This window comes from Temnothorax nylanderi, unplaced genomic scaffold (genome assembly GCF_030848795.1).
Source record: "Temnothorax nylanderi isolate EJ_2023f unplaced genomic scaffold, tnyl_v1.0 TNYL_tig0193_pilon, whole genome shotgun sequence".
NCBI lineage: Eukaryota > Metazoa > Arthropoda > Insecta > Hymenoptera > Formicidae > Temnothorax > Temnothorax nylanderi.
Window position 1 is genome coordinate 156,648 of NW_027249255.1, and position 26,691 is coordinate 183,338.

General features: G+C 42.1%; 6 protein-coding genes across 8 annotated transcripts; 3 read left to right on the plus strand and 3 right to left on the minus strand.

The window, feature by feature from the left end:
* Positions 1-43: 43 nt before the first annotated feature.
* LOC139778730 (uncharacterized) lies at positions 44-1,895 on the plus strand. Its single transcript, XM_071716818.1, has 3 exons — positions 44-931; positions 1,072-1,610; positions 1,720-1,895. The coding sequence occupies exons 1-3, from the start codon at positions 244-246 to the stop codon at positions 1,789-1,791; spliced, it is 1,299 nt and encodes a 432-aa protein (XP_071572919.1). The 5' UTR covers positions 44-243; the 3' UTR covers positions 1,792-1,895.
* On the minus strand, positions 1,865-6,294 carry LOC139778723 (heat shock 70 kDa protein cognate 4). The gene is made up of 4 exons (XM_071716799.1): positions 6,146-6,294; positions 5,365-5,599; positions 2,703-3,947; positions 1,865-2,587 (listed from the first exon to the last, which is right to left on the minus strand). Exons 2-4 carry the CDS (start codon positions 5,567-5,569, stop codon positions 2,106-2,108), a joined length of 1,932 nt encoding a protein of 643 aa, XP_071572900.1. The 5' UTR covers positions 5,570-5,599; positions 6,146-6,294; the 3' UTR covers positions 1,865-2,105.
* A 1,279-nt stretch (positions 6,295-7,573) lies between these two features.
* On the plus strand, positions 7,574-11,197 carry Ica69 (islet cell autoantigen 1-like protein). 3 transcript variants are annotated; one of them, XM_071716802.1, is made up of 6 exons: positions 7,574-7,960; positions 8,734-8,999; positions 9,131-9,473; positions 9,685-9,960; positions 10,025-10,649; positions 10,731-11,197. In XM_071716802.1, the coding sequence occupies exons 1-6, from the start codon at positions 7,950-7,952 to the stop codon at positions 10,848-10,850; spliced, it is 1,641 nt and encodes a 546-aa protein (XP_071572903.1). In that variant the 5' UTR covers positions 7,574-7,949; the 3' UTR covers positions 10,851-11,197. The 3 variants fall into 3 exon arrangements, with proteins under 3 accessions (XP_071572903.1, XP_071572904.1, XP_071572905.1); XM_071716803.1 differs by having other exon boundaries at positions 7,574-7,956; XM_071716804.1 differs by lacking the exon at positions 8,734-8,999 and having other exon boundaries at positions 7,580-7,956.
* An 89-nt stretch (positions 11,198-11,286) lies between these two features.
* LOC139778722 (armadillo repeat-containing protein 8) lies at positions 11,287-15,644 on the minus strand. Its single transcript, XM_071716798.1, has 8 exons — positions 15,216-15,644; positions 15,001-15,074; positions 14,376-14,826; positions 13,793-14,287; positions 13,361-13,652; positions 12,287-12,810; positions 11,808-11,974; positions 11,287-11,712 (listed from the first exon to the last, which is right to left on the minus strand). Exons 1-8 carry the CDS (start codon positions 15,240-15,242, stop codon positions 11,676-11,678), a joined length of 2,067 nt encoding a protein of 688 aa, XP_071572899.1. The 5' UTR covers positions 15,243-15,644; the 3' UTR covers positions 11,287-11,675.
* A 2,659-nt stretch (positions 15,645-18,303) lies between these two features.
* LOC139778710 (vesicle transport protein GOT1B) lies at positions 18,304-20,089 on the plus strand. The gene is made up of 4 exons (XM_071716785.1): positions 18,304-18,814; positions 18,928-19,019; positions 19,097-19,275; positions 19,532-20,089. Exons 1-4 carry the CDS (start codon positions 18,790-18,792, stop codon positions 19,656-19,658), a joined length of 423 nt encoding a protein of 140 aa, XP_071572886.1. The 5' UTR covers positions 18,304-18,789; the 3' UTR covers positions 19,659-20,089.
* A 340-nt stretch (positions 20,090-20,429) lies between these two features.
* Positions 20,430-24,666, minus strand: Ant (ADP/ATP translocase). The gene is made up of 4 exons (XM_071716784.1): positions 24,355-24,666; positions 22,160-22,421; positions 21,529-21,763; positions 20,430-21,439 (listed from the first exon to the last, which is right to left on the minus strand). The coding sequence occupies exons 1-4, from the start codon at positions 24,515-24,517 to the stop codon at positions 21,197-21,199; spliced, it is 903 nt and encodes a 300-aa protein (XP_071572885.1). The 5' UTR covers positions 24,518-24,666; the 3' UTR covers positions 20,430-21,196.
* Positions 24,667-26,691: the final 2,025 nt, after the last annotated feature.

Consider the following 26,691-nt stretch of genomic DNA (forward strand, 5'->3'; position numbering starts at 1 on the left):
AGCTAATGGCACGCAATCTAAACTTCGTTAATGTTGCAGAAGTAATATATCGTCCTTTATTCTACGTGAAACACCAAGGAGAACATACGATGCTTGTCAGAGTGCCTCGCCGTGTTCCCAGAAAACCTTCACTGTTCTTCCTCCAAAATATCTTGTATCGCGAGGAACTTCAATGTAATAATTTGCATCCATACTCGCTCGCAAGACGTATCGTGTCGATTAACAAGACGCTGCGAGGCGGAAATGGAGGAGATCCATGTGCAAGTGGAAAGCAATTCACCCTCGATAGAGCACAGCTTACGTCCAATATCGTACACCTCCTGGCTCCTCGGCGTTGGCGTCTCTCGTCCGCGAAAGTGTCCGAAGGCTGTCACAATAATCCTACGTATCGTTCACTTCGCCGTGTGTTCCGTTATCGTGGCGTACGGCGCGATAGATTTCTTCACTTTCGGTAGCGTCTTCAAGAGCGACATATTCAAGATCATGTACTACATGAATAAAGTGATGTGCTACGTGTCGGCGTATTATTACGTTTATCATGGGATCAGACAATACGACAAGTGGCCGGAGCTGATGGACAGAGTGAAAGAGCTGGATCAGAAGATCAGGAGGGAAACCCCCATGAGTGACCGGCCCATAAAAAACGTGCAAGCGCTAGCGATTCTCGCGACGTTCGCTTGTGGACCTTTGTCCCTGATCGTGCACGCTTTGTATTACTACTTCATACGTCCCGAAGACATCTTCGCGTCCGACTTGCTGCTCTATTACACGATAGCCCAGTCGTTGATCAACAGCTTCGTCTTTGACGTTGTCGTTTATGTGCTGTATCACAGATTCCAAACGATAAATGAATTGATCGGTCAGTTGGACGAGCGCTTTGGTGCACCGTGGATTGCGCTCAAAATTCGGCGCATCAGAGAATTGCATACCGGTAAAAGTTTTTATGAATTGTAATTCGACGCATTCGTGTACATATATATTTGGTGTAATTTAATACAATCTATGAAGAAATTGCGATGATTATATCAATATCGAGACGTTGTCGAAAATCATTTGAATTCTGTTACGCAGGTATTTGTGATCTGGTTATCATGGTAAACGACATTTACGGCTTTCATCTCCTCCTCTGCTCGGCGAACTGCTTCACCATGGTCGTGGCTACACTATTCAGAATCTACATGGGCGTCGTCGAGAAGAACTACGCGTTCATGCTGATAAATAATATCCTTTGGCTTCTGTATGCCGCGCAGTTTGGTCTGATGTGCTGGATTTGCACGCTCGCGCGACAAGAATTCAATAGAACCGGAATAATTATATATGCAACTGTACTGAACTGCAAGCCTGCGAATCTTGGTAAACTAAACGGTGCGAGGAATCAATCGAGTCTAGAAGTGCCACCATTGTTGGAAGGCCCGGACGGCGAGCAAAATTCTAATCGGAGCAGCAATTACAACCTGAACTACGTCGTCATGGAAAATCTCTTGCGCAAAAACCTGGACCGAGACCGTGTCAGAAACGAGGTCAATGATTTTTCGATTCAACTGCAACAGCATCGAATTGCGTTCACGGCCTGTGATTTCTTTGAAATGAATAATGCTCTGCTCAGTGGTGTGAGTACACAATTTAATTTCATTAAAATTTACGTATATAGAATTAGCTGTTTTCGAATTTCCATGTAAATACAATAGCTATCGGAGCAATTAAATAATTTTTTTTCAGTTTGTCGGGGTGATCACCACTTATCTAATAATCCTCGTACAATTTTATCGACCGGAAAATGCAATTCAATGAGTAACGCTAAGTGGAAAGTTATTGCGGCAAGGAAGATGAAAGACGAAATACGATAATTTTTTTAAATTAAATATTAAATTTTAATAAATATTTATTATACCCAACTTACCACTATATAATACAATACGGTACAATTACATTAACACAGCTCGTAAAATCTTCAAAAAATAAAAAACTTTTTTATAAAGATAAACTAAAATGAGCATGTTGAACTTAAGTTAACGATAGGTAGTTGAATGAAACGAAATGAAATGAAATGAAACGCAATGGTGTCAAGCTATATGAGAAAAAAAAACAGGAGTTCGCCATTTAATTTAATCGACTTCCTCGATGGTTGGTCCGGCACCACCGGCACCAGGGTTGGGTCCCGCTCCGCCAGCACCAGGGAAACCACCAGGCGCTCCGCCACTTTGATACAATTTCGTGACGATAGGACTGCAAATGGCCTCCAATTCCTTCTGCTTATCAACGAATTCTTCTTTCTCCGCTAATTGATTGGCGTCCAACCAGGAGATGACCTCGTTACATTTGGACATGACTTTGTCCTTGTCAGACGCGTCGATCTTATCCTTAATTTTGTCGTCCTCCATCGTACTCTTCATGTTAAAGCAATACGACTCAAGAGCGTTCTTAGCGGAAATCCTTTCACGCTGCTGTTCATCCTCCGATCGGTACTTCTCGGCTTCGTTCACCATCCTTTCTATGTCCTCCTTCGACAAACGACCCTTGTCGTTGGTAATCGTGATCTTATTTTCTTTGCCCGTAGATTTTTCGATCGCAGAGACATTTAATATGCCTGCAAGACAAAATACATTGAATTAGAGAAAACGTTACTTAAATAACAAATAATCGGACAATATCTTCGATTATTTAACATATAAAATATTAATGTTTGGAGCATCACAACTTACCATTAGCGTCGATATCGAAGGTGACTTCGATTTGCGGTACACCCCTAGGCGCCGGAGGTATACCCGTCAGCTCGAATTTGCCGAGAATGTTGTTATCCTTCGTCATCGCTCTCTCTCCTTCGTAGACCTGGATAAGCACTCCCGGTTGATTGTCGGAGTACGTGGTGAACGTCTGGGTCTGTTTCGTTGGTATTGTTGTGTTCCTCTTGATCAAGGCAGTCATGACGCCACCGGCGGTCTCGATACCCAACGACAACGGAGTCACGTCCAGCAAAAGCAGATCTTGGACCTCCTCGGACTTGTCCCCATGCAGAATTGCCGCCTGAACTGCCGCGCCATAGGCAACGGCCTCGTCCGGATTGATAGACTTGTTCAGTTCCTTGCCGTTGAAGAAATCTTGAAGTAGCTTCTGAATCTTTGGTATTCTAGTAGAGCCACCGACTAGAACAATGCTGTGAACTTGAGCCTTGTCCATCTTCGCGTCCCTGAGCGCCTTCTCAACAGGTTCGAGAGTGCTTCTGAACATATCTGCGCAGAGTTCTTCGAACCTAGCCCTAGTAATGGACGTGTAGTAGTCGATACCCTCGAACAACGAGTCGATCTCAATGCTCGCCTGTGTTGACGAGCTCAACGTTCTCTTTGCCCTCTCGCAGGCGGTCCTCAAGCGTCTCAGGGCCCTCTTGTTGGGGCTCAGGTCCTTCTTGTACTTCCTCTTGAATTCCTGCACGAAGTGGGTCACCATTCGATTGTCGAAGTCTTCGCCGCCGAGATGCGTGTCGCCGGCGGTGGATTTCACCTCGAAGATGCCGTCCTCGATCGTCAGAATCGACACGTCGAAGGTACCACCGCCCAAGTCGAAGATCAGGACGTTCTTCTCGCCCGCAGCCTTCTTATCGAGACCGTAGGCTATCGCGGCGGCCGTAGGCTCGTTTATTATCCTGAGGACGTTCAGGCCAGCGATAGCGCCGGCATCCTTTGTCGCCTGCCTCTGAGAGTCATTGAAATAAGCTGGCACGGTAATGACGGCGTTTGTTATTGTCTTGCCCAGGTACGCCTCCGCGGTCTCCTTCATCTTTGTCAGAACCATGGAGGACACCTCCTCGGGGAAGAAGGTCTTCATCTCGCCCTTGTATGATACCTTGATCTTTGGTTTGCCGCCATCGCTGACCACCGTGAATGGCCAGTGCTTCATGTCGCTCTGCACCGTCGCATCGTCGAAACGACGACCAATCAGACGCTTCGCATCTTTATAGAAAAATGATAAAAATTCGTAAGTTGTCTATTTCTTCAATAATCATCTCTTAAAGCATATGGTGCGATGAGATGGAGAAGAGGAGGATCCTGTGGATTGTGTCGGATTACGAAGGTGATGGTTGCGGAATGTTGAATTATCGCCGAGCCGAAAAGCAGAAATGTTTAATACTTGCCAAAACTTCAATATAATTCGTACAAAGATAATTTTGTGTAAGAAGAAAAATCATAGAATAGTCTACTTACCGCGAATTATAATCGTGAAAATAGAAATCGAATCGAAAAAATTCGTAAAATAATTATCACATATGCAGAACACAATAGAAAATCGTATCATATATATAGACCACAATATAAAATTTACGTTATACGTATAATATAAATTTTTAAAACAATAAAAAAATATACGTATTTTTTATTTGTATTACATATTTTTAAATGTATTATCTAAATTATTATCTTTATTGTGCATTAATATTCGTATATATATTTACTTCATATATTCTAAAGAGTTAAATAAGCATGTGACTTTGAACGAATATATCGCGTGAGTCACTCTTTGATTTACGATTCAACGTAAATCTGTGTGACACCGTAGCTGGCGCACAAATTAGGATTACATAAAACTGCGATGTATAAATGTCAAAACGCTCGGCTACAACGTAAAGGATGGGCGGGAGCGCCGGGAGCGGGGAAGGAGGAAATTATGTACAGAGAGGCATGCACCGTGGTATCGGGCAAGGTCACCGCAAGTAAAACGCAGTAAAACGCGATTGAGATAATTCGACTTCCGAGCACGGAAAGTTCCACGTTCGATCGATCTCGAAGTCGAATAATTTAAAAACAACGTACAATTCTTCGTCTTAAAAAAAAAAAAAAAAAAAAAATCAATACGAGGCTTGCAACGTCGTAAAACCTCGAAAAGCGCAAAATATTAACGATATTATTGCGTATCTCGCCAAATTACACTAGCAAGTTATATCTCGCTATTAATCATCCGAATATTCTCGTATATTTCAGCATCGTTTCAAAATTATAAATATTGTATATATGTATCCTGCATATCAAATTATACCTGCAAGTTATATCTCGCTATCAATCATCCGCGCATTCTCGTGTATTTTAGCATCGGCTTTTTATAAAATTTAAAAATAAAAAATTTTATATTTATTTCTTGAAGGATCTACGAAGAAATTCAATCGATACATCTCGTTCCTTGCAATCAGTGTAAGGGATATCAGTTTAACATTGGATATATTTCACCAGTTGAATATTGAAGCAACACGTTGGCGAGATAAGATCAATAAAGGATACGACGCAAAAGGTGTCTCATGGGGCGGGACCTTCCAATGCGACTGCGACGCAAAAGGGGTAGGTATCTCGAAACGTGATAAACCAAAGCTCGACTTACCGAAGATGGTGTTGCTGGGGTTCATGGCGACCTGATTCTTCGCCGCGTCGCCGATCAGCCTCTCGGTGTCGGTGAAGGCCACATAGCTCGGCGTGGTCCGGTTGCCCTGGTCGTTGGCGATGATCTCGACCTTCCCGTGCTGGAAGACACCCACGCACGAGTACGTGGTGCCCAGGTCAATTCCAACTGCCGGTGCTTTCGACATTGTCAGTCTTCTCTCTTATGTGTGTAATCACTGAAATAAAAAACCGACAGCTGACAAACGCGATTAAAGAAAAAATAGAAGAAAACAACTCGATCGACGAGCCTCGAGCGATCGACGTTGCTCGAACTCGAGCGAGCCTCCGCGCTCGAAATAACGCCGACGAAATAAAACGTATAACCGTTATACGCTTCTCGAATTTCACTGATATTGATCGTCGGAAGCGCCCTTTTGCGAAGAGCGTATCTGCGTATCTCGATTCTGTCGCGACAAAAAAAAATCGTCACAAGTAAAGCGAACTTAAAACTTCCCGATCTAAATTTGCAAAACGCTCGTTGAAGTCTGATTGATCATTCAGAAACATCGTCCAGAGACAATCCTCTTTTTTCCCCAAGATTATTTGCACTTGACAACGAATTTATGTCTTGGATTAAAAGAGACAGAAATAATATCGAAAGAGGAAAACTTGCATTTTATCTCTGTAATTTCGACGAAAATCTCGGCACCGACGCGATTAATTGATTAATTTTCGACGCACAATTAAATAAACGGCTCAAATAACCTTATTCGAGCACTCACCTTGCAACAGTCTCTTTAACACGTCGAAGTCGAAGATTTGATTCGCTAGTCGAGACAGTCGAGTTTACTTTGAATACACTGCTCCTTGTCGCACTTGGTCGCACTTGCACTCTCTCGTGTTCGTTGCGAAACTGATGACGCAGCCGCGCGTCGCGCTTTAATATACCGAATCGCCCGCTTCGAGAATCTTCGGCGGATGACCAATCAGGGCGCGAATCTTCGAGACCCGTGCTCGAGACGCTTCCATTGGCGGACGCGGCCGGCCGTGGGAGCGAGAAGGAGAGACGCGCGCGTGCGCCGCGCGGGAGGAAGAAGGACAGAGTGATGAAACGTAGGTAGACGATACTCGATAGACGCTGGAAACTGTCTCGCGTTCTCGACTTCTCGCGTTGCTCGCATGCGCTAGAAGATCCGTGACTATAATTAGCACCGTGCGAATTGCGTTTCGCCGTGGCGCCTCGACGAAGCGAAGGCTTCGTTTTTTGCGAAATCTATTTGATGTACATACGTACGCTTGATCGAATGTACGATCGTTCGCGATTGTTCGCGTACTTTCTAGAAATTGCGCAGCCGTTCCGAACCCGAGCAAACGCGCGTTTGCGCAGAAGGATCTCGGTCATTCGAGGGAACGCGAGATATTTGTCGAAGTTTTCGTCGTTCTTACAGAATATGCCCGCCTCGTTTCTCCAAATCTTCGATCTCGGCAGTTTTCCTCTCGATTTACCGATGAAAAGCAGAACTAAATGTGTACAAAAGACGAATTTTGTTAGAACTATTATTATTAGCCCACTGAACTTTTCTTTGACACTACCATGAGAATTTTAATGCCGCTATGATAGTCATAAATGACACCACGCTTTAAATGCAATTAAATAGATTTTGCATCGAAGAAGACGAATAAGGATGAGGTGTATTGAATTTTTTTAAATGCATACTTCATTCTCAAGCATTTTTTATGTTATTGACCGACGTTCGATAGATTTAACTCGGCCGAAAAGTGACAAGGGTTGCAAAATGCTATACAATTTATTATCGTAAAATATTCCAAGCGATTCTCTAATTTTAGCTTTATTGAGTGTACACGATAAAAATAGCCGTCGCAAAGATAACGCTTTATAAAATAAGAATCTTTAGCAGCACCATCTAAATAAAATAACCGCAAACTCGACGGCACTTTCAACATTGTCGATAAAAAATTCAAAGATTACTGAAACTTTCCTCAAATTGGATAATTAGAAAACGTATAGTATTTCAATAACGTGGATAGGATTATTAATTTCCTATTGCTTGACACAGAAAAGAAGCTCAAATTAGAGACAATGGCCAAGATAAGTAGGTGTACATATGTACACGGCGTCGCATATATTACGTATCGCGCGCCTGATTGGGCGCGAGACATGAGATAATAACTAGAGTCCCTAGAAGTAAGAGTCTGGCTGGTCGCGTCAGCCCATTGGTCGGTCGGTCGGCGATCGCTCGCCCGCCTGACGCAACGAGGCTAAACGAGGCTAGCCTCCGTGGCCTTCCCGTCCAAGCTGTCAACTGTCAAGTGTAATGTAGGAGAACCGCTCCGATTCCTCTCGTCGTCCCGATCGTCGACGCGTTGCCGCACGAATGCGATCGCGCGTGGAACGACACGCGTGTGCATACTGTGCATTATGTGATATATTCGCGGTCTAGCAACGGTGTACGCACGCACAGCGGCCTCGAGGCCCTCGAGCCCTCGAGCCCTACGCTCCGCGCTTGTAAACATCAACGCCATAACCGCGCTCACCGTGGCGTACCAGCGAGTCTTCCGTTATGAATGCTTAGTAAGTATCTCCTCCGTTCTTTCCTCAGTCTCGCCCGAGTCCCGCCGTCGTCGTCGTAACTCGAACCGTTTGGCTTCGCCAACGTGGCGACACGACGACCGGAGTTCTCGGTCCAAGATCCATCAGTTAACTATACTGAATCAATATGGTAGTTTGCATCTCTTCGTGTTATTAATAGAATATCGCGCAAAATTGATTATCCAAGTTCTTCGTAAGCTTCCTAGGTCTGTCTTCCTGTTGCGTTAAAGAGGGACAGTCTATACTCCCCTTTTTCCCCTTCCTGTATGACTGATAAATTATCTGCAGAGCTCGCAACCTTTCCTTTTCTCACCCCATTGGTCAGAAAAGGAAATACATATATTTGCATTAATGGATATATTATTATCTCACACACAAAGTTGACTATACAACTAGCCCATAAGTTTCCTAGATCCGTCTTCCTATTGCCTTGAGGAAGACTCGTCTAGCTTCTTTTTTCCTCTTCCTGTATGACTGATGAATTGTCTATGGAGTTTGTAAACTTTCCTCTTTCCTGTTAATCGGAAAAAGGAAATACACGTATTTGCATTATCAATAGGATTTGACGAATAACTAATGATCTAACATCAATAAAACCAGGCATCTATTGTTTTAACAATTGTTTGACTTATTTTTTATTAACAGTGGGAAAGTATGCTGTTTTTTTCGCTTGTTGAGGTCTTTGCACGTAACACTTATACTGATCACCATTTGCATTTAACGAGAAACTTACAAAACTTGTTTGTACCATGCATGCAGTAACAGAGATGCACCGGGCGTATCAGGGAATACCTTTGATTGCTGGGTTCAAAAGTCTATGCATGACGATTCTGCCATCATAAAGATGCAATACCAATTCTGGGTGAGAAAGCAGGCCTTGTCCCAGAAATTGGGGAAGAAGGAGGACGAGTGTATAGTCGCTTCGGACGCTGAGCTGGACGCAAAGCTAGAATTGTTCCGCAGTATCCAAGATTCCTGTTCCTACTTACAAAGGGTTATTGATAAATATCAAGAAAGATTATGCAGTGCGTTCTAACATAATTTCTAACATGAAATAATTGCATCAATTACCATATATTTGTTGTAGTATTTGTTTTCTCCGAGATGAATTTGACTATCAGGATATTGTGATAATGGGATAATTTAACTTGTTTAGATTTAGCCCAGGAGGAAAATGGAATGGGACGTTTCTTGAAAGATGCCGGGAAGCAAGACAAAACTCGTGCCGGCAAGATGATGTCGGCAGTTGGCAAATCCCTGTCTTACTCTGGTCAACAGAGGCTCGCGTTGAGAGCACCCTTGGGCCGATTGTATCAGGAGGTGGAAACATTTAGGCAAAGAGCTATTGACGATACGTTACAAAATGTACAAGCGATGGAAAAGGCCCGTACGGAATACCGAGCTGCTCTGTCGTGGATGAAAAATATTTCCCAAGATTTAGATCCAGATACGTCCAAACAACTGGAAAAATATAAAAAAGTTCAATCACGTGTTAAGCAGTAGGTTCTATATTTTGGACATTCACTTAATACAAAGTACAAAGTACAATCTCACAATTTCGATCAGTATCTTTTTATTCAAATTATCATATTATGCTTGATCAGATAGTACACTTCCGTTTTCGTTCTTATAAATTTGTTTTAATTACATGTTTATAAAATATTGCAAGGGATTTATATCTTATGTATGTATATATTTGTTGTGATTTAGAGGCAAAATAGTTTTTGACAATCTGGCCCTCGACTGTCTCCAGAAGGTTGATTTATTAGCGGCAGCGAGGTGTAACATGTTCAGTCATGCCTTAGTTTTATACCAAACCACACTCCTGAATTTCACGAAGAAATCTACACAAGCGTATTCCACAATAGCTAACAGCTTCAAAGGCTATCAACGTTATGACTTCACGGTTGTGCGAGAACTGGCTGAAACCTCCAGTAAATTGGCGCAGGAAACTGGCGGTGACGACGATTTAGAGGACAAGGATAAGTGAGTTACACAAAATGAGAATAAACCCTGTGTGTTTTCATTTTCGTCATATACATTTTTACAGATTACAATTTTTTGACATGGATTATCACGACGACGTTGAGGAAGCTCAAGAGGCTACCGCAAATTCGGGAAGCACGTTGGAGAAAAATAAGAAAGATGAAAAACTCTTGGACATAGAAAATGAGCCGAATGATACATTGATACATTTGGAGACGACCGCAGATTCTTCGAGAAACGGAATCGTGCATAGTACCAAAGATACGGAGAATGATAAAAGTCTCGAGGAGTTCTTTGGAAATCTTATCCTGGAGAAAGACACGTCCAATAGTACCGAGCAATCGGTTAATAAAACTGAAAAAAATAATCATACGGTATTCAATAGAAGCTACGAGGGGCAGAAATCAGTAATGGATATATTCGGGGAGTGCAATCTCGATTTTAATTTGGCTGATTTGTCACCCTTGTCATCGGAGACTCGACAACAGCAATCGTTAAATTTATTAACCTCCGAGAGTGCGGCGCTTTTCGATGAAATCCTGAACGATAAGCAACAACAATGCATGAGCAATGATTGGGAAGGCATATCACACGACACTTTTCTACCGCCAAGCATTTTGAAGCAGAGTCTAGGGGATGCAGCATTAGGTATGGGACAGAAGAGTACCACTAGTAACACAGACGATAAAGTAAGTATTCGCCAACTGCTGCATTCAATAGTAATAATGCGAATCTCGCACAATTAATATATCGCAATATTCTTTTCATAGAAAAAGAATAAGACTGGAAAGCAGAAAGGTAACTCGTGGTTGGATTTATTCGCAGAATTGGATCCATTGGCTAACAATCCAATGGAGAATCTTTCCGGTGATAGTAATGCTTCTGCTTAATTCATAATGCATTTTAATGGTATATGCCCTCTCACTTGATATTTTACTAACGTCACTAACGATAAGAAAAACTGATCAAGTTATCGTTTGTTATCGATAAGTGCGGTGAGCGCATAATTCATATTTTCACTTCACACGTTTGTATCAGTAATTATCAGTATGTGAACTTTTAACATTCCACATTTATTTTTATCGTCACAAGAATCGTCATAAGAATCAAAACCGTTTGAATTATTACATAATTTTTCATATAAGCTAAAGACAGATACCAAAGATATAAAATGTAATGTTTATTAACCATCATGCGCTAGTTATATTTTCTTTCAAATATATATATATATACACATTACAAGATCTTCAATATATAAATTTAATATGGAATTCTTTGTATTTCTGACGGATATATTTAAAGGTATGGAAGTATACCGCATAAGAGTGTATTTACTTTCTATTTATTTCAATTTCTTTTCATGATTTTACTTATCCCTTTAAATTCTGTTTATTGCATATGACAATCCACATCTGAAGCCTCTGCTTGTAAATCAATGTTGTACATAATATATATAAAACACTTCCTTTGACGTAAGCAAACGAATCACGTGTAATCCGCGTTACTTTCCTCTATTAAGTTAAATAAATACTACAGAGACAGATTACAGGCATAGGCTCAGAAATATCAGTTTGTTCGTCTTGTTTGTAACTTTCGATTATACATTGTCAACCGAGGTGATCACAGTATTAACAGCTAAACTCGTAATTTACTTCAAATATAAAAAAGACACTTGAAATCATAATCCTAATCTTCATCGGCGAAACGTCCCAAGTTCAAGGTTCGTAGAATTGCGATAGGGCAGTCTTGACTCTGAAACGGAAACGACGAATGAGATCCCCGTTGTAGAAAAGTTTTGCGATACGACATACGACAATAATTTAGTACGTAATGTTCATCTTTCGTACTTCTCAAATAGCTGAGTGTCTTTCGTGTGACGTAATTGTTGCAAAATACGATGAATTCCTAATTCCCGCAGACGCGCTTGCCGTTGCGCGGCGCCGGGCTCTTCTCTCCAGACTAGGTTGCATACACAAAAAATAGCAGCGACTTGCAGTTTCACGTTGCTGTGCAGCTAAATAAAATGTACACGTAAAACGTTGAGTCGTACAAACGATGGCCATTCAAAAGATATAACTATTAAATTAATAGATAGGATTCGAAAAAAATACAAATACTTGATCGATTTAAGCACACACTTGGAGCTTATGGTAAAGCTGTTATTTTTTGGTGTCGTTGATAAAACAGCTGTTCCATAAGTACGAGCAACGCGACTTGTTTTTTCACAAAATCTAAAACTCTTTTATTATCCTATCTATTAACAGAGTTAATTATCTAGAAATATGCAATTAATGAAGTACTCGTAATAACTATACACTGTACGAACCATATAATCCATGAGTTTCTTAAGCACGTCGTCATTAGCCATGATATGATCTCTAGCTCGGTCGCCGTCGGCTACATTTGCTAAAATGCAAAGTGCTTGCTCTTTGACGTCCGCCGGGTGTTCAGGATCTTCCAGTACTAGAATGACCGCTTGCATAACATGCGTGGCGTGCTCGCCCATTATACGATCTATGTGAGCTTTAGTGGAAAGCAAATTTCGCAACAGGCCCAGCGTTTTCATCAGGACGCCTAACTCAGGATCGGCCAAGAGACGAAAGATCTGATCTGTGCCCAAGCACGAGAGTATTTGCGACTTTACACGTTGCTCCGCTTGAAAGGCCACGTTCATTAGGGCCCAAATGCCGTTCAGTCGGAGTGCCGATTCGGGCCGTTTAGTGAGAGAACACAATAACTCTACTCCGCCGGACTCGAGAATTGGCTCTTTGCTCGGACTAAACTCCAACAGTAAATTACATAAAGTACTCGAGGCAACAGTTAATAAATCACCTTCACCTTCGCCTCTACCTATAGTACAATAATGACAATGTTAATAGTAACTCATATAGTCGGCGATTGAATACTAATAATAACAGCTAATTACAAGCACTGATCTCTTTATTCTTGCTCATCTTTTTGAAAAATAATCTTACAATGCAGAGAGAAAAGAATAGGGATGTATTTCTGTCTACACGCATGAAAAAACAGTCGCCCTGTTTAAATTCACGTTTCATTGTTATATCTAAATATCTTTCTCGCGAAATGCTAATATGGCAAACGGAAATGTAAAAGGTTGCGAACTTTTCTTGATGCGTGTATTTTTAATTCAGCTACAGTTTATTCTTGTCTTAAATAGAATAAAGAAAGAATAGCTCACACTGTACATCAATAACCCTCTTTTTGATATTGCATCTTTTTTTTCTTTCTTTTTGATTAAGACGTTAATTCGAAATTTGAGGCTAAATATACGTATCTTGTATCTTACATGCAATATATATGCATGCAACATACATGTTCCTCAGTGTTTATTATAGCGTAACTCTGTAATGCTTATCGTAAATGTATTATCATATTTTACCCTCCAACCCTTTGTCCGCTCCGTGTAACAACTGCATAAGCGGCCTCCATACTGCATGATCCTGAAACGTAGTGCGAAGCTGTTGCACGCTCCTCGAGAGGGAGTGCAAACATCTAACCGCGGCTAAACGAACACGTGATCCACCAGGATCCTGAAGACCAGAAACAACTTGTTCCATAAGACTTTCCGTTTCGATAATACGCTTTCGAATATCTTCGTCATTCGCTCCGAGAGATGCGAACGCTCTGAACGCAGCTTGTCGCATATCTTGCGTTAATGTTGCATCCTGGACCTGAGCAAGAAAACATTACGCACGATTTTTACTTAAGCACCATTGTATAACACAATCTAATGACTCAGAGTATCTTTCTCTTCATCAATTCTACAATTCTGTAGGTATTCTCAATGTATTTAAATGTAATTTCTGCTTACTTGCGGGTGCGGTCTCAATAGCTCCGCCAGTGTCGGTATCAAATGATTGCTAATGGAAGCTAAACGCTGTAGATCTGTGTCGACCTCGGTCAGATACGCAAGTGTCTCGGCCGCGGCGACTCTCTCGCGCGGCGGTCGGTCCCGATGACACAAGCGTACAAGGCAGGGTAACGCGCGATACACTACTCGCGGATCAGTGGACGGCAATGCACCGGCCCTGTGCATATACGCAATGCACCTCGCCGCTTCGAGCTGTATCAACGAACTCTTCTCGCGTCCCATTAATTGGCCTAGGGCGACTGGCACCAATCTACCGTGAACAGTATTACTCGTACTGGCCGAAGCGACCATGGCCGACACCATGTGATTCTGGTAACACATGTTCGCTAAGCAGGCTAGAGCGGGTAGTTGAACATCGGATAGGGGAGAATCCAGTTGCATCGCCAACGTTTCTACGGCTCCACCTTTGGACAGAGCATTCTGCTCCTCCGTCGTCTGACAAGCAATTTGTGGATTAGTTCCTTCTTACGAAACTTATATACCTCACTTAAATACTTCGTAAGAGTTTCAGACCTCTCTTTACCTTACATGCTGTAGTTAAGATTGTCGCAACACAGACTTGACAGGTGACCGATCGACTTGCTAGGGACAACAACCGTGGTACTAACGCAGGATCCTGATAAATCGAATGAACTGGAGCTGCCGCATGCTGGAACACCGTGCGCAGGCACCGCAAGCACGCCTCGTGCAGCAGATCCAGCACTTTCATCTTGCCGTCCGCGACGATCTCGGGGGTCGGCGAGGAGAGCAAGACTTGAAGAAGCAACGGTACTACACCTAAGTCTATAAGCGCCAGTACGTGTTGATCCGTGCCCTTGGCTAGGGAACCCAACGTTACAGCCGATTCTAAACGTATACGATCGCCGATGGTCCCCGACGTGTCTCCGAGCAGTTGCAAGAGCCGAGGCACCACACCCTGAGCTATAACCGAACCCTTTTGCCTGTTGCTGCCGATCACTGAGTTCTTGAGGCATCTGAGAGAGACCAGATTCATGAAACAATTAATATAGTTCTCCTTTATCAGTCGCAGAAATATAAACATTAAACATATAAATAGAGGAAAAAAAACGTCGAAAATTTTCAATCATACCGTAGCGGAGCGTTAATCCTTGAGGTTAAGGACGATTTTTTTTTTTTTTCGAACTCACATAATCGCTTCCAGGCATTTCTGCGCGTCCGGGGAATATAGCTCGTCGATGTAACTCCTGGAGCTCTCGATGTCCTGCAAGAAGATCGCGAGAGGATCGCGATGTAGCGTCGCGTTACAGGAAGCGACGGTGGGGTCCCGCGGGGGATCCGTTGTCAAAAAACGGGGCCGTTTTACCGGGGGCCGCGCACGAATCCGATCGAACGTCGAACTCACCATGTACGGCTGCATCACCGACACCATCCTCGCTCGGCTGCGTTCTCACATAAATGTCCCGTAAAACGTTCCGCTCGGTCGAGCTTCCTGGCGCGACGACTGCCACGAGGAACCGTCAGCGACCGTCAGATCCAGTTTGCGTGCTAACGCGAGACGTTCGCGATTCGGTCGTGCGCTGCGTTCTCGCGTTCTGAAATAAGCTCGACTCGCTGCCAATGGCGCCAACATCACGACGTGATATCGGAGCTCGGAGCTCGGAGCAAGTCCTTCCGCCCCCTAATTCCCTTTCCGCATATTCTTTCTTTCGAATAAAACGAGTGTAGATCTTGAATGATAATTTATAATTAAGAATCCAGTCTGCGGGTTATTTCCAACTAATTTACGAAACAAATTTTCTGGAATTTATGAAGTAATATTGCAATTTTTTACTCTGTGCGAAACTTACACTTGTATAACGTAAAAAGTGCGCACTTTCGAGCAGAAGGTTACTGCACTTTTTCCGATGAGTTTTTTTAGAACCCGCCGGTATTTTAAAAGTGCGGATTAGCGTCCCATAGATTTACGCAGTTGACGATATATAGTTATGTCATTTGTTAAGTGATGTATGTATATGTGTGTACTGCACACATACACACACATCATTTAACATATAAATATAATATAAGCGCATTTCGTAAAAAATATGTATTTAATTTTAATCAGAATTCTAATTCTCGGAATTTTGATACGAATAATCATATTTGTTAAAAAATATCCTTCTAATTGCTTTGGCAATTTTTCGAGAATCTCACGCATATTCTAACTATTAATACTGATTACTAATGTCACCCACGTTTGTGTAACGCCTGAGTTTCCGCAAGGATCCCGTCACCCATGTGCGTTAATTATTTATTCGGGTTGAGAATGATTTTATTAAGTATTTAAAACATGAAGAAAAACTATATAAATTATATTTGTAAAATATTTAAAGAAAATAAAGTATTAAAATAATACATTTTATTAAAAGCAGAATTCGTTTTTTAATAAATATTTTTCTACTTATATATCTGTTTCGATCACAAAATCTATTATTTCGATTTGTGAGTAGCAATTTTATTTATTCGATCTAAAATTATGTTATTAAATACATAATAATGCAAATAATATATAATTTTTATAATTCTTTTTTTTTGTGTAATTTGAGTCTGCATATTTTATAAGCTGCCGCACACTTATTCTCGACTTTGGGTCTCCCAAAGCTCAAAGAAAAATCAGCTTGGCAGTCAGTCAAAGTGTTAAAACACTGTTCTGCCACAGTATGAATTTCTTCAGACACCTCTTGTATGCATAACTTGACAATTGTAATCGAAAAAAAGGTGGATCAATATATATGTATATACGCATACATAGTTTGGTTGCACCAATTTATAAAATATTTAATTTTGGATGAATATATGGGGAAGAAATTAAAGAGATATAAAAGAAACACATGCCTAAAAGAAAAATTAAAAAATAACTTTTGCACGCGGCAATTAGTACCATTTTATTTGTAATTTTAATCAATTTTTATAATAAAAGAATAACATCTTAATGAAAAGGTTTTTTTAAGATATTATCTGGTATAAAATTTGATAAGAAAAAATCTAATCCTGATATAATTTAAACTATTCTAAATTTCAATTATTTAGAAATATTTGATATCTATATATTTGTCAATATTAATCATGTCATAAATAAATTATTAAATATTTTATAAATAGACACGTCCACCTTGAGTTCATCGTTGAATCCAAGCGAGTGCTTTGTTCTGGAAATAAATTCTTGTTGACAAAACAACGTTTGTACTTTCCAGAATGCCCCCACCTCCGAGATGATTTGATTTAGGCCGATATTCATAGTCGGTTCTTATTTCATTAGTGTCTTCTTCGTGGCGATCGTGGCCTAGACAGTTGGGACCTGTTCTAGTGAGCCAAAGATCCCCGAGATCCGAGTTCGAATCCGACCGAAAATTGTCGGTTTTTATCGGATCGTCGCCACATCTCGGACGGCAATGGCAACTGAGAGTATCTTGACACTTCAATGAAGTGTTCGGCCGGATAGGCAGATAGGTTGCTTATCTCTTGTCGCTTGGTTTGTCGACGCAAGATGTTACTTCAAACTTTTATTAGAGTACTTTATTATACATTTCAAGAGATAAAAAAATCTTTGTTTGTTAAAAAATAATAGTTGTGTTAGGAACTATATGGAGGTTACGAGGCCGCGGTCTCGTCGCCGGAGTTGTAAATCGGCGGGCGTTATAGCGCCTGTTGTACACTCGCCTGAAACAAAAATAAAAAAATTTTTTCTTATTCTCTATAAAATTACGTCGTCGATGAACCTAAAAAAGAAGGTAAAAGTGCAAAATTAAGGAAACGGCGGGACTTAAAAGAAACGAAAATTTTTTGTCAAAATTGCAACTTTTTTTTTAAGTCCCGCCGTTTCCTTAATTTTGCACTTTTACCTTCTTTTTTAGGTTCATCGACGACGTAATTTTATAGAGAATAAGAAAATTTTTTTTATTTTTGTTTTTTAGGCGAGTACAACAGGCGCTATAACGCCCGCCGATTTACAACTCCGGCGACGAGACCGCGGCCTCGTAACCTCCATAGTTTCTAACACAACTATTATTTTTTAACAAAAAAAAATTTTTTTATCTCTTGAAATGCATAATAAAATACCCTAAAAGTTTGGAAAATATCCGTCGCATTGATTCTTCAAAAAAAAAAAAATTCCAAAAGTTACCTTACTTTTTAGCGTGTTACATGAGACTCCCCCCTTAAACGCGTGAATTCTGGGTGAATGGTTCCTATTCTTATTCGCATTCGCGTTCAAATTAAATTAAATTAAATTAAATCTACTGCACTGCTTAAAAGCTGTGCCAGGTTCAAATTTTTTTTTATTAAAGAATATTATAAATAACAAGAAAGTTATAAGAATGTTACTTATTGTTGTTGTTATTTATAATATTCTTTAATAAAAAAAATTTGAACCTGGCATAATAGATCCTCAAGCGATGATTCGCGTTTTTACAATAACGACGCAATATATCTGCGCTCCAGATTCATTAAAATAAAAAAGGATTTCAGCCTTCCTGTCTCGTGTCGTAGCTGAAAAGTTGAATAAATATAGACATAAATGTAAACGCGTGCACATTTTGCGCACACGGCACGTGCATATTTGTTGCGCTGATAAGACGATCGGGACTAATCGGGAATAATCGGGACGTTCGATTCAGGTTTGACGGCTCAAGTATTTCGAAACTCGAGTGCCAATTGTGTCCCACGGATTTTTGATTTTTTAAATAATTTTGTACGATTCTGGGGACGACGGATGAACGGAAGATGGATTAAAACGTTCCTCTGATGAATTCGGTCGCGCATAAAGGGCGTTCACGAGAGAGCTGACGAAGCTCCGTAAACGTACGGTGGGTTCGTGCCGCATCATAACCAATGACGTGGATATAGGTTAACTTCCCGTTCACGCTGAAAGGCTGAAACGTAATCGGAGTCGCCAGGTGTATCGGGCACGTTTCCAGCGCCGAACAATTTTGTAAATAATGTTCGAAATCACGGACACGCAGAGTGAGTGCGAGAATCATTCTCGTTTTACCGGCACCGGCAGATCCTTCATGCCCAAGCCGGCGAGATATATTGATTGCGTACCGTTGGATTTTACTGTAAGGGATGTTTTCCAGAAATCGGAGTGGGACTGGCGGGGTTTGGGATCTCCTTCCTGTTCCTCGGAGTGCTGTTACTCTTCGACAAGGGTCTACTCGCCATTGGAAATGTAAGCTCACGCTCCTGTTATTTATATTTACGTTAACCTTACATCCGTGATTGACCTTTCGGATTTACCCCTTGCAGCTTTTGTTTATATCGGGACTCGCATGCGTCATCGGACCATGGAGGACGTTAAACTTCTTCTTTCAAAGGCATAAGATGAAAGCCAGCGTCTCATTTCTAGGGGGTGTTTTTGTAGTACTTTTAGGTTGGCCCATTGTAGGAATGATCTTAGAAACCTATGGCTTTGTACTACTATTCAGGTGAGTTTTGTATACATAGTTTAACCCTCGCACAGTGGATGCCTCGGTAACCGGATATACGGTGCACTTGGGTCTCAAGTGTAATCTACTAAAGACAACATTGAAGCATGGAAATACAATGCAAGTGCATTGTGTGCATTGTGCAGTTTCTACATATGAAACAAGTTTGTCTCGAATGACTTGGCGTCCACTGGCGGGAGAATTAATGAACTCATGTGTCCTGTCAAAGATAATTTATCACGCATCTTTGTTTCAGTGGTTTTCTACCAGTAGCGATAAACTTCTTACGAAGAGTACCTATATTGGGAACTCTACTGAACATGCCTGGCATCAGTCGAGTTTTGGACATAATAGCGGGTGACTCTAACCGAACGACTGTATGATATAACTATACAGTATACTAGAAACATCCGCATCCTCTTGCTTGGAAACCTGTATATAAAGTCAAATGTCATGTTTCATATTCTTTTTCTGTCATTCCTGTTTGAGAGTGCCGGCGGTCAAATTTCTGTACAAAAATATAAGAATAATTTACTTCTTATGTCAGTGTAAGAAAAATACCGGTAAGAACCTAGTATAATCAATTTGTATGTTTCCAATTTATATACACATGACTTATATATACTGATTATGTCAAGGGTACATTCGAATACAGAAAACATTCCGAACTCTTCTGTAAAAAGATAATTTTCAAATTCTTTAACTTAAAGTATTAATCATTATCGGTTAATAAATAATGACCAAAAATGTACTCTTCTCCTGATCAAGTAATGAATGTTTTGGGATAACATAATAAATGAACGTGTTTAATGTGTATTTTTTTTTATCAATATGTCTCACATATCAACATCAAGATGAAGAATGTACTGAATTTGTATACTTTTTAAAAATTTTCGAATATCAGTGACCGTAAATGTTAATTTAGAAATGTATCAGATATTGATATTGAGCATTTAAGTTATATTAACTGAAAAAGATATTAAATATGAAACAATATTTTATATTTAAAATCTTGAACTGTTAAATTTTGTTAATTTTTATTCATTTTATAATCAAATTTTTAAAATAAACTCGAAATTGATTACACTACTTAAAGGTAGCTCTGAAAAAATTTTTTTTTTCGTTTTAGGGAAAAAAAGAAATGTCCGAATGTATGAAATTTTATATCGTTTTTATTGATTTGCTGCTTTCCCTGCATGCATCCTAACATGAACAGATTAGATGCATACATTCTGAGTAACGCTTTTCATCTTACATGGTCGTCTGGAGTGCGAAATTAAATTATCGTCCATCAAAAATCAACGGACTGGCTGATACCATTAAAATGATTGTTTATTAATTACGAATTAATTATGAATTATCTACAACGGGCCGAGAATAAGGGCGGGGGGCGGCCCAGGCTACGCGCCCCGTCATCGCCGTGATGACATTTTCGTCGCGCGTCCTCCTCTCTCGATGGTTTCGCGTGCGCTGACTCGGTTCTCTAGGCAATTTATTACTTTCAAGTACTTTGATATTCCGACCGGTCCTACTTACTCAGCGTGGCGTGTATGGAACGTTATCCAGGTAACAGGTGTTCGCGGTACCTACGCGATTGTGCTGGCCTCCTCAACGTTTTTACAATGGAATACGAAAATACGTAATGTCAACCGCTGCGAGAAAATACTGAATCCGGCAATAAGTTAAGCAGATTCTCTTCTATGCTTGTAACCTTTTTTTTATGTTTACAATTTTTGCCGAGTTTCATGCACTTTACGAGCTGCTACATCAAACGTCCTCAGCCTGAATTACTTGTTAATATCGCCGACAGCAATCTCTTCTGTCCGTCGGTCTGTGGGAATCGCTATATCAAATCGGATGGATAATGAATGACGATGTCAGTGATCGTGAAAGTAATGAGACGAGGATCGTTTTAAACGCTTTAAAGAAGGTTCTTGATTTCATCGTACAACACGAGTACGAGCGCACCACCAGTACCACGAAGAACATTAGAGAACGCGCCCTTGAAGAAGGCATTACCACCTTCCGACTTGTAAATGGTAGCCCAGCAATGAAGAGTGTTTTTGTACAGCATATCAGTCTTGGCACGGCCGGACTGCATCATCATACGCCTACGTACTGTATCGAAGGGATAGGACACAATACCCGCAACAGTGGTTACGACCTGCAACAGATTCGGATGAATAAGCGAAATGCAATTCAATGATATCGCACGAACTTGGACAGCAGAAATAAACCAAGTCTTATTCTCACCTGGGCGATACCCCATGAGACGAGGAATGGAGTATTTTTGGGGTCTGGCAGCATACCACGGGCAGTGTCGTAGAAACCGAAGTAAGACGCACGATAAATGATGATACCCTGCACCGATACGCCGAATCCGCGGTAAAGACCGATGAGACCGTCAGATTTGAAGATTTTCGACAAACAATTACCTAAGCCTGAGAACTCACGCTCAGCACCTCCTTTACCTACATCGGCAGCCAACCTAACGGAATAAAGAAAAGATGTAACAATGCAATGATATGTTTACAATTTTAATCATTTGAGTATTTACAGAATTATTTATTTCTGCGAAATGTATTTAATAACAAATATATATTTAATAAAAAATTAATATGACATTAATAATATTTTTATGACGTCTACTCACATAAATAGATTTATTATTTCTCACTACAATCCAAGATTTAAATTTGGAATACATAAAGTTAGAAGAGTCAGATTGAATTAAATTAAATTGCAATTACTAATTGTTTTGTTAATTGAATGGCGATTACTATTATTAGCACGTAGATAAAATAATACTTATTATATTAGCGTATGAACAGAATAATTTCTATTATTAACATGTGGATGAAGCAAACTATTGTGAGTAATTTACCTGGTTCTGGCAAAGTCGAGTGGGTAGACGAAGCACAGAGACGTGGCTCCGGCAGCACCACCAGATGCGAGATTTCCAAGGAAATAACGCCCAAACTGAGTGTTCTTGTCAACGCCACCGAGAAAAACCTGCTTGTACTTGTCCTTGAAGGCAAAGTTCAAGGCTTGCGTTGGGAAGTATCTGATAACGTTGGCGAAGTTACCGCGCCAGTAACTGAGGAATCCTTGTTCACGTGGGATACGAACGAAACAATCGATCATACCTGAAAGGTAATATAGAATGCAAATGTATAATAAAACACGAAGGCACGAACAATGCTTATTGTATCTTATTTTAATAATTTTTCATACATTAACGTCTCAATAAGCAAATTAGAAATATAGAGACACATAAATGTTTAGCTACAAAACTAAAAAACTTTAGAACATGTTTTTTATGTACTTTAAACATATAATTAACACGTAATGTTTACATATATGCATATGGGCCGGTTCCACCAACGTCGATTAACTGTAATCTTCGATTAAACTCACTCTTCGTCTCTTTCTAATGTCCATTTCTACCAATGTAGATTAACTTTAATCTCGGTTTAACTTGCTTTCCATCTTTTTTTAACACTTGAAACTGGAAAAGATGACAGGTAAGTTAAATGGAGATTAAAATTAACCTGCATTGATAGAAATGGACATGAGGGGGACAGTTAGAAAGAGACGAAGAGTGAGAGATTCAATCGAAGATTACTAAGGCTGCCAGTGCTGGCAGTGAATATCCGAACGCAGCCTAAAGAATCGTAGAACATACTTTATATACTTTATACATATAATTAACATTAAAAGTCTCAGACTTATAAAAAGATTACATCCGGCTAAATTCTTGTTAATGATAAAACTTGAGATAATCCACAAATCATAATATAAAAACAAAGAAACGACGATAGCCGTTCGGAACGTTCTGGAACGTTCTATATGACTATCGAGTGGCGTTAATGAATGAATTTAAGTGGAAAATTGTCTCGCTAATAGTACATTATCTAATACTATCGACGTACATCTAACAGCTATCAATTCCTTTGACAAACTTTATCCTCCGATCAGTCTAATCGATCTTTGCGATCCGATAATGCAGGTGTTGCGCGTGACAATAATTGAAGCCGTCTACGGCGATAAGCCGCGAGATATCTCCCGTTATCGTCGCGAGCAACGTGACTCGACGATCGGAACGAGACGACCGTCGAATTCCAGGAGTGTCGCGCGGGCAATGACATTTTTTTTTCCTCTCCCGAAGCGCCGAACGGACGGGAGGAAGGAGATCGGCCCCGATAGCGCGGTCTTCGCGTCTACTGATGAATCAGCGCGGAGGCGCTGAATGGGCACGCGGCGGAGGGGAATTCGTGACGCGTGGAAGCAGAGAAGGCAGAAAGAGAGAGAGAGGAATTCGGTCTCGTGGCCGGACGAAAGGGCGGCCATGTTGGACCGCGCCGTCATCGATCGGGGTCTCGGGCAGAGCGTGGAGAGGAAGCCACGCGCTGCCATCTGGCTCGGGAGGAAAAACGGGCGGCCGTTCCAACGAAATATCGATCTCGTCGCGCGCGCGGGGGGACGGGAGACGGACGGGAGTCACCGTTGCAGAAGGCCTTTCCGTCGCGCGTGCGAGATCGGCCGCGCGGAGTTATGTAAGTCCGCCGAAACTCGCGGGCCGACCTTCGTTACATAAACGCAGCGCGAAATTCGTTCGCGAGCGACGAGCGACGAGCGAGCGCGCGCGCGCACGCACGCTCGCGTGGCCGCGTTTCCGCGCGCGGGGCACGCGCGACGTCGGTGCGCGGCACCGACGGGCCACGCATTACATAACGGCCATGTCTCTTTTTTTTTCATTCCTTCTTTCTTTCTTTGTCTCTCCTCCCCGCGGATCGCGGCACGCGGTCTGGTCCGCGATCGAAGCGGCGGCACGGTGCGCCGCGTTCGCGCACCCCCGAGGAACAATGGCACGTTCGACGGCTACTTTGGCTGTACTGTCACATGTTCCGCGGGCTCCGCCGTGCACTTTAACGGCACTTAATGGCAAACCGAGGGATCCCCGTTCCCCTTTGCCGCGACACCGGCGGCCACCCGCGCGCGATCCTCTCGAGATCCCGGCATCCACGGGGAAGATCGAGGGCGATCGGGAACTCTCGGGGAAGACCACGCTCCACTTACCCTTGTAACGCTGATCCTCGGCGATCTGCTTGGAGATGTGCTGTACCTGCAGCAATAACTTGACGCGCTCGATGGGCGCGACGGTGGTCTTGGAGATGGCCGCGGCCACGCCGCCGGCTATGAAATCCTTGGCGAACGCCACGGGATCCGCGAGTCCAGACATCGTAAACGGGTTGGTTGGGTGCGCGTGTGTATGTGCGGGTGAGACACGGGTAAAACGTAAAGGAGAAAGAGAGAGAGAGAGAGGACAGAGACTCCCGATGTTCCTGAGCCTGAGTGTCTCGGACGCGCGCCGGACGACGAATGGCCGAGCGAGCGTGCGCTCGCCGCCTCCTGCGACTAAGAATAGCCGCGCAGGTCACATGTGCCGCTTCGCGCAGCTCTCGGCGTCGCTGCGCCGCCGCCGCCGACGACGACGGCGTCGTCGCCGATCGTCCGCCACGGGAATCGTGACAGACGTGACACACGTGGCCGTGACACCTCGGATCGAAGCCGCGCTTTCGCCCCGGTATTCGTGACCCTTCACCCTTCGCCGGTCGGTCGGTCTTCTCTCTCTTTTTCCGACGGCGTTGTCGCGGTCATCTGGCGCGATCGCGATCGGTCCACCTTCCCGCGTTTGAAAAGCACCGAGTTTCGCGCCGCGGCGACGTCGCGTCCGGTCGCGACCGGCCTATCGCTCCCCGCGATCGCGCGTTCGAAATTATGAAACGCGAACGGCGGGAACGGCAGGTTCCATGGACAGGCGCGGGGAAAAGATAGACAGCCGCGAGCTTTCGATTGTTTCGTTCGATGGAGATCCGCGCGAGTTTATCTCCGTAGAAGGGAATGAAGGGTATTCTCGGGACGAATAAGCGCGAAATGGAGAATGCGTTTCATTGCGTAACGAGGAATTCCATAGATGTTGATCTATGGCCAATATTCATAATCCGTTCTTATTTCTAAGACTGTCTTAAGTGCAATCTTATTTTAGGGCCGGTTCTACAATCAGTAGTATGTCAAAGTCGGATGTCGGAACATAACCGATGGTCCAATGAGGAAAATTCGTTTTCGAAAAAGAAATTCTCTCATTGGACCATCGGCTGCGTTCCGACATACGACTTTGACATACTACTGATTGTAGAACCGGTCTTAACTAATTACAGAGCCGTATTAACATTTTAAGACATTATTTTTTAAGATGGTCTTAAAATGAAAAAGGGCTACGCGAATATGTCAATCAAATAAGAACGGTATTCATAGTCGGATCTTATATTTAAAATCGTTTTAAGTTTATCTTTAGAATCAATGAAATAATCTGCATAGTATCTGAAGATGAACTTAAAACAATTTTAAATATAAGCTTCGACTATATGAATATTGTTCTAGTGTCCATTTTTCTCAACGCAAATTAACTTTAAACTTTTTTCGAATTTTAAGAATTAGAAAAAGATAAAAAGTAAGTTGAACCGAGATTAAAGTTAATCCACATTGGTAGATAAGACGGTTAAAAATTGATCAATTTATGGACACGGGCAATTCTCGACGGGTTATATCGCAGGTTGCGTTGTAGTACTGCAGAATTATTAAAGCGGGAAGTTTAACGTAATCCTAATCAGTTTGAAGCACAATAAAGACCGTAAAATTAATTAGATTATTATGAAAGACAGTTACATTATCATAATGATTGAAACTTTATTTGGATGCCGTATTAGATGAACCACAGATCAATTAAATCTCTAATAAATTAAATCTCATTAGCCATTTCAATTAATGAGGCTCCAAAAGAGCGCGTGAGATCTAGAATTCTTATCATATCTCATCGTCGATTTATAAGTCGCGGCTGATCGCAGGCACGTGACCCGCATGAAGTTGCGCGAGATTCCTTCGCCGTGCGAGGATCCTCGGCTGCGTTCACGGCAATCGCGCGGTACGGCATGCACCTAACTTCAAGACGGTTTCGCCGCGAAGCGAAGCGGAGCGGAGCGTCGGAGCTTGCGCTTTGCCCCTTCGTCAAGAGCGAGAATCGCAAGGTCAATTCTCCCCCGAGGAAGGAGGTCAACGGGGCGCATCGCTTGCGTAACCCTGGCTTACGGCCCGCTTACGGCCGCGTTGCGGAGGATCCGCGCCAGCCGAGTTCAATGAAGTAACGTCGAAAGCGGGGTGTATTTATACATCTGCGAGAGAGAGAAGGAGACAGAAAAGACAAAGAGAACAAGACGAGCATACGCGTCACGCGCGCGAGCGCGCGCGCGGAATAGCGGTGCTAAAATCAGCTGTCCCTCATCCACACGCGCTCGCCCACACACACACACAAACACACACTTGTGTGTCGATACCGGTTCCCAGCATTAATCATAC

Excerpts from the sequence above, each read along its gene's own strand:
- LOC139778730 (XM_071716818.1), top strand. The coding sequence starts at position 244 with ATGGAGGAGATCCATGTGCAAGTGGAAAGCAATTCACCCTCGATAGAG. Across the intron at positions 932-1,071 it reads CATCAGAGAATTGCATACCG|GTATTTGTGATCTGGTTATC; the intron begins GTAAAAGTTTTT and ends TCTGTTACGCAG. Across the intron at positions 1,611-1,719 it reads ATAATGCTCTGCTCAGTGGT|TTTGTCGGGGTGATCACCAC; the intron begins GTGAGTACACAA and ends ATTTTTTTTCAG.
- LOC139778723 (XM_071716799.1), bottom strand. The coding sequence starts at position 5,569 with ATGTCGAAAGCACCGGCAGTTGGAATTGACCTGGGCACCACGTACTCG. Across the intron at positions 3,948-5,364 it reads CCCCAGCAACACCATCTTCG|ATGCGAAGCGTCTGATTGGT; the intron begins GTAAGTCGAGCT and ends TTTTCTATAAAG. Across the intron at positions 2,588-2,702 it reads CTTCGATATCGACGCTAATG|GCATATTAAATGTCTCTGCG; the intron begins GTAAGTTGTGAT and ends TTTGTCTTGCAG.
- Ica69 (XM_071716802.1), top strand. Across the intron at positions 9,474-9,684 it reads GTTCAATCACGTGTTAAGCA|AGGCAAAATAGTTTTTGACA; the intron begins GTAGGTTCTATA and ends GTTGTGATTTAG. Across the intron at positions 9,961-10,024 it reads GATTTAGAGGACAAGGATAA|ATTACAATTTTTTGACATGG; the intron begins GTGAGTTACACA and ends ACATTTTTACAG.
- LOC139778722 (XM_071716798.1), bottom strand. The coding sequence starts at position 15,242 with ATGGTGTCGGTGATGCAGCCGTACATG. Across the intron at positions 14,827-15,000 it reads AAATGCCTGGAAGCGATTAT|ATGCCTCAAGAACTCAGTGA; the intron begins GTGAGTTCGAAA and ends GGTCTCTCTCAG. Across the intron at positions 11,975-12,286 it reads AGAAACTCATGGATTATATG|CTGCACAGCAACGTGAAACT; the intron begins GTTCGTACAGTG and ends CATTTTATTTAG.
- LOC139778710 (XM_071716785.1), top strand. The coding sequence starts at position 18,790 with ATGTTCGAAATCACGGACACGCAGA. Across the intron at positions 18,815-18,927 it reads CGAAATCACGGACACGCAGA|AAATCGGAGTGGGACTGGCG; the intron begins GTGAGTGCGAGA and ends GATGTTTTCCAG. Across the intron at positions 19,276-19,531 it reads GGCTTTGTACTACTATTCAG|TGGTTTTCTACCAGTAGCGA; the intron begins GTGAGTTTTGTA and ends TCTTTGTTTCAG.
- Ant (XM_071716784.1), bottom strand. The coding sequence starts at position 24,517 with ATGTCTGGACTCGCGGATCCCGTGGCGTTCGCCAAGGATTTCATAGCC. Across the intron at positions 22,422-24,354 it reads CGAGGATCAGCGTTACAAGG|GTATGATCGATTGTTTCGTT; the intron begins GTAAGTGGAGCG and ends ATTACCTTTCAG. Across the intron at positions 21,764-22,159 it reads CTCGACTTTGCCAGAACCAG|GTTGGCTGCCGATGTAGGTA; the intron begins GTAAATTACTCA and ends TTATTCCGTTAG.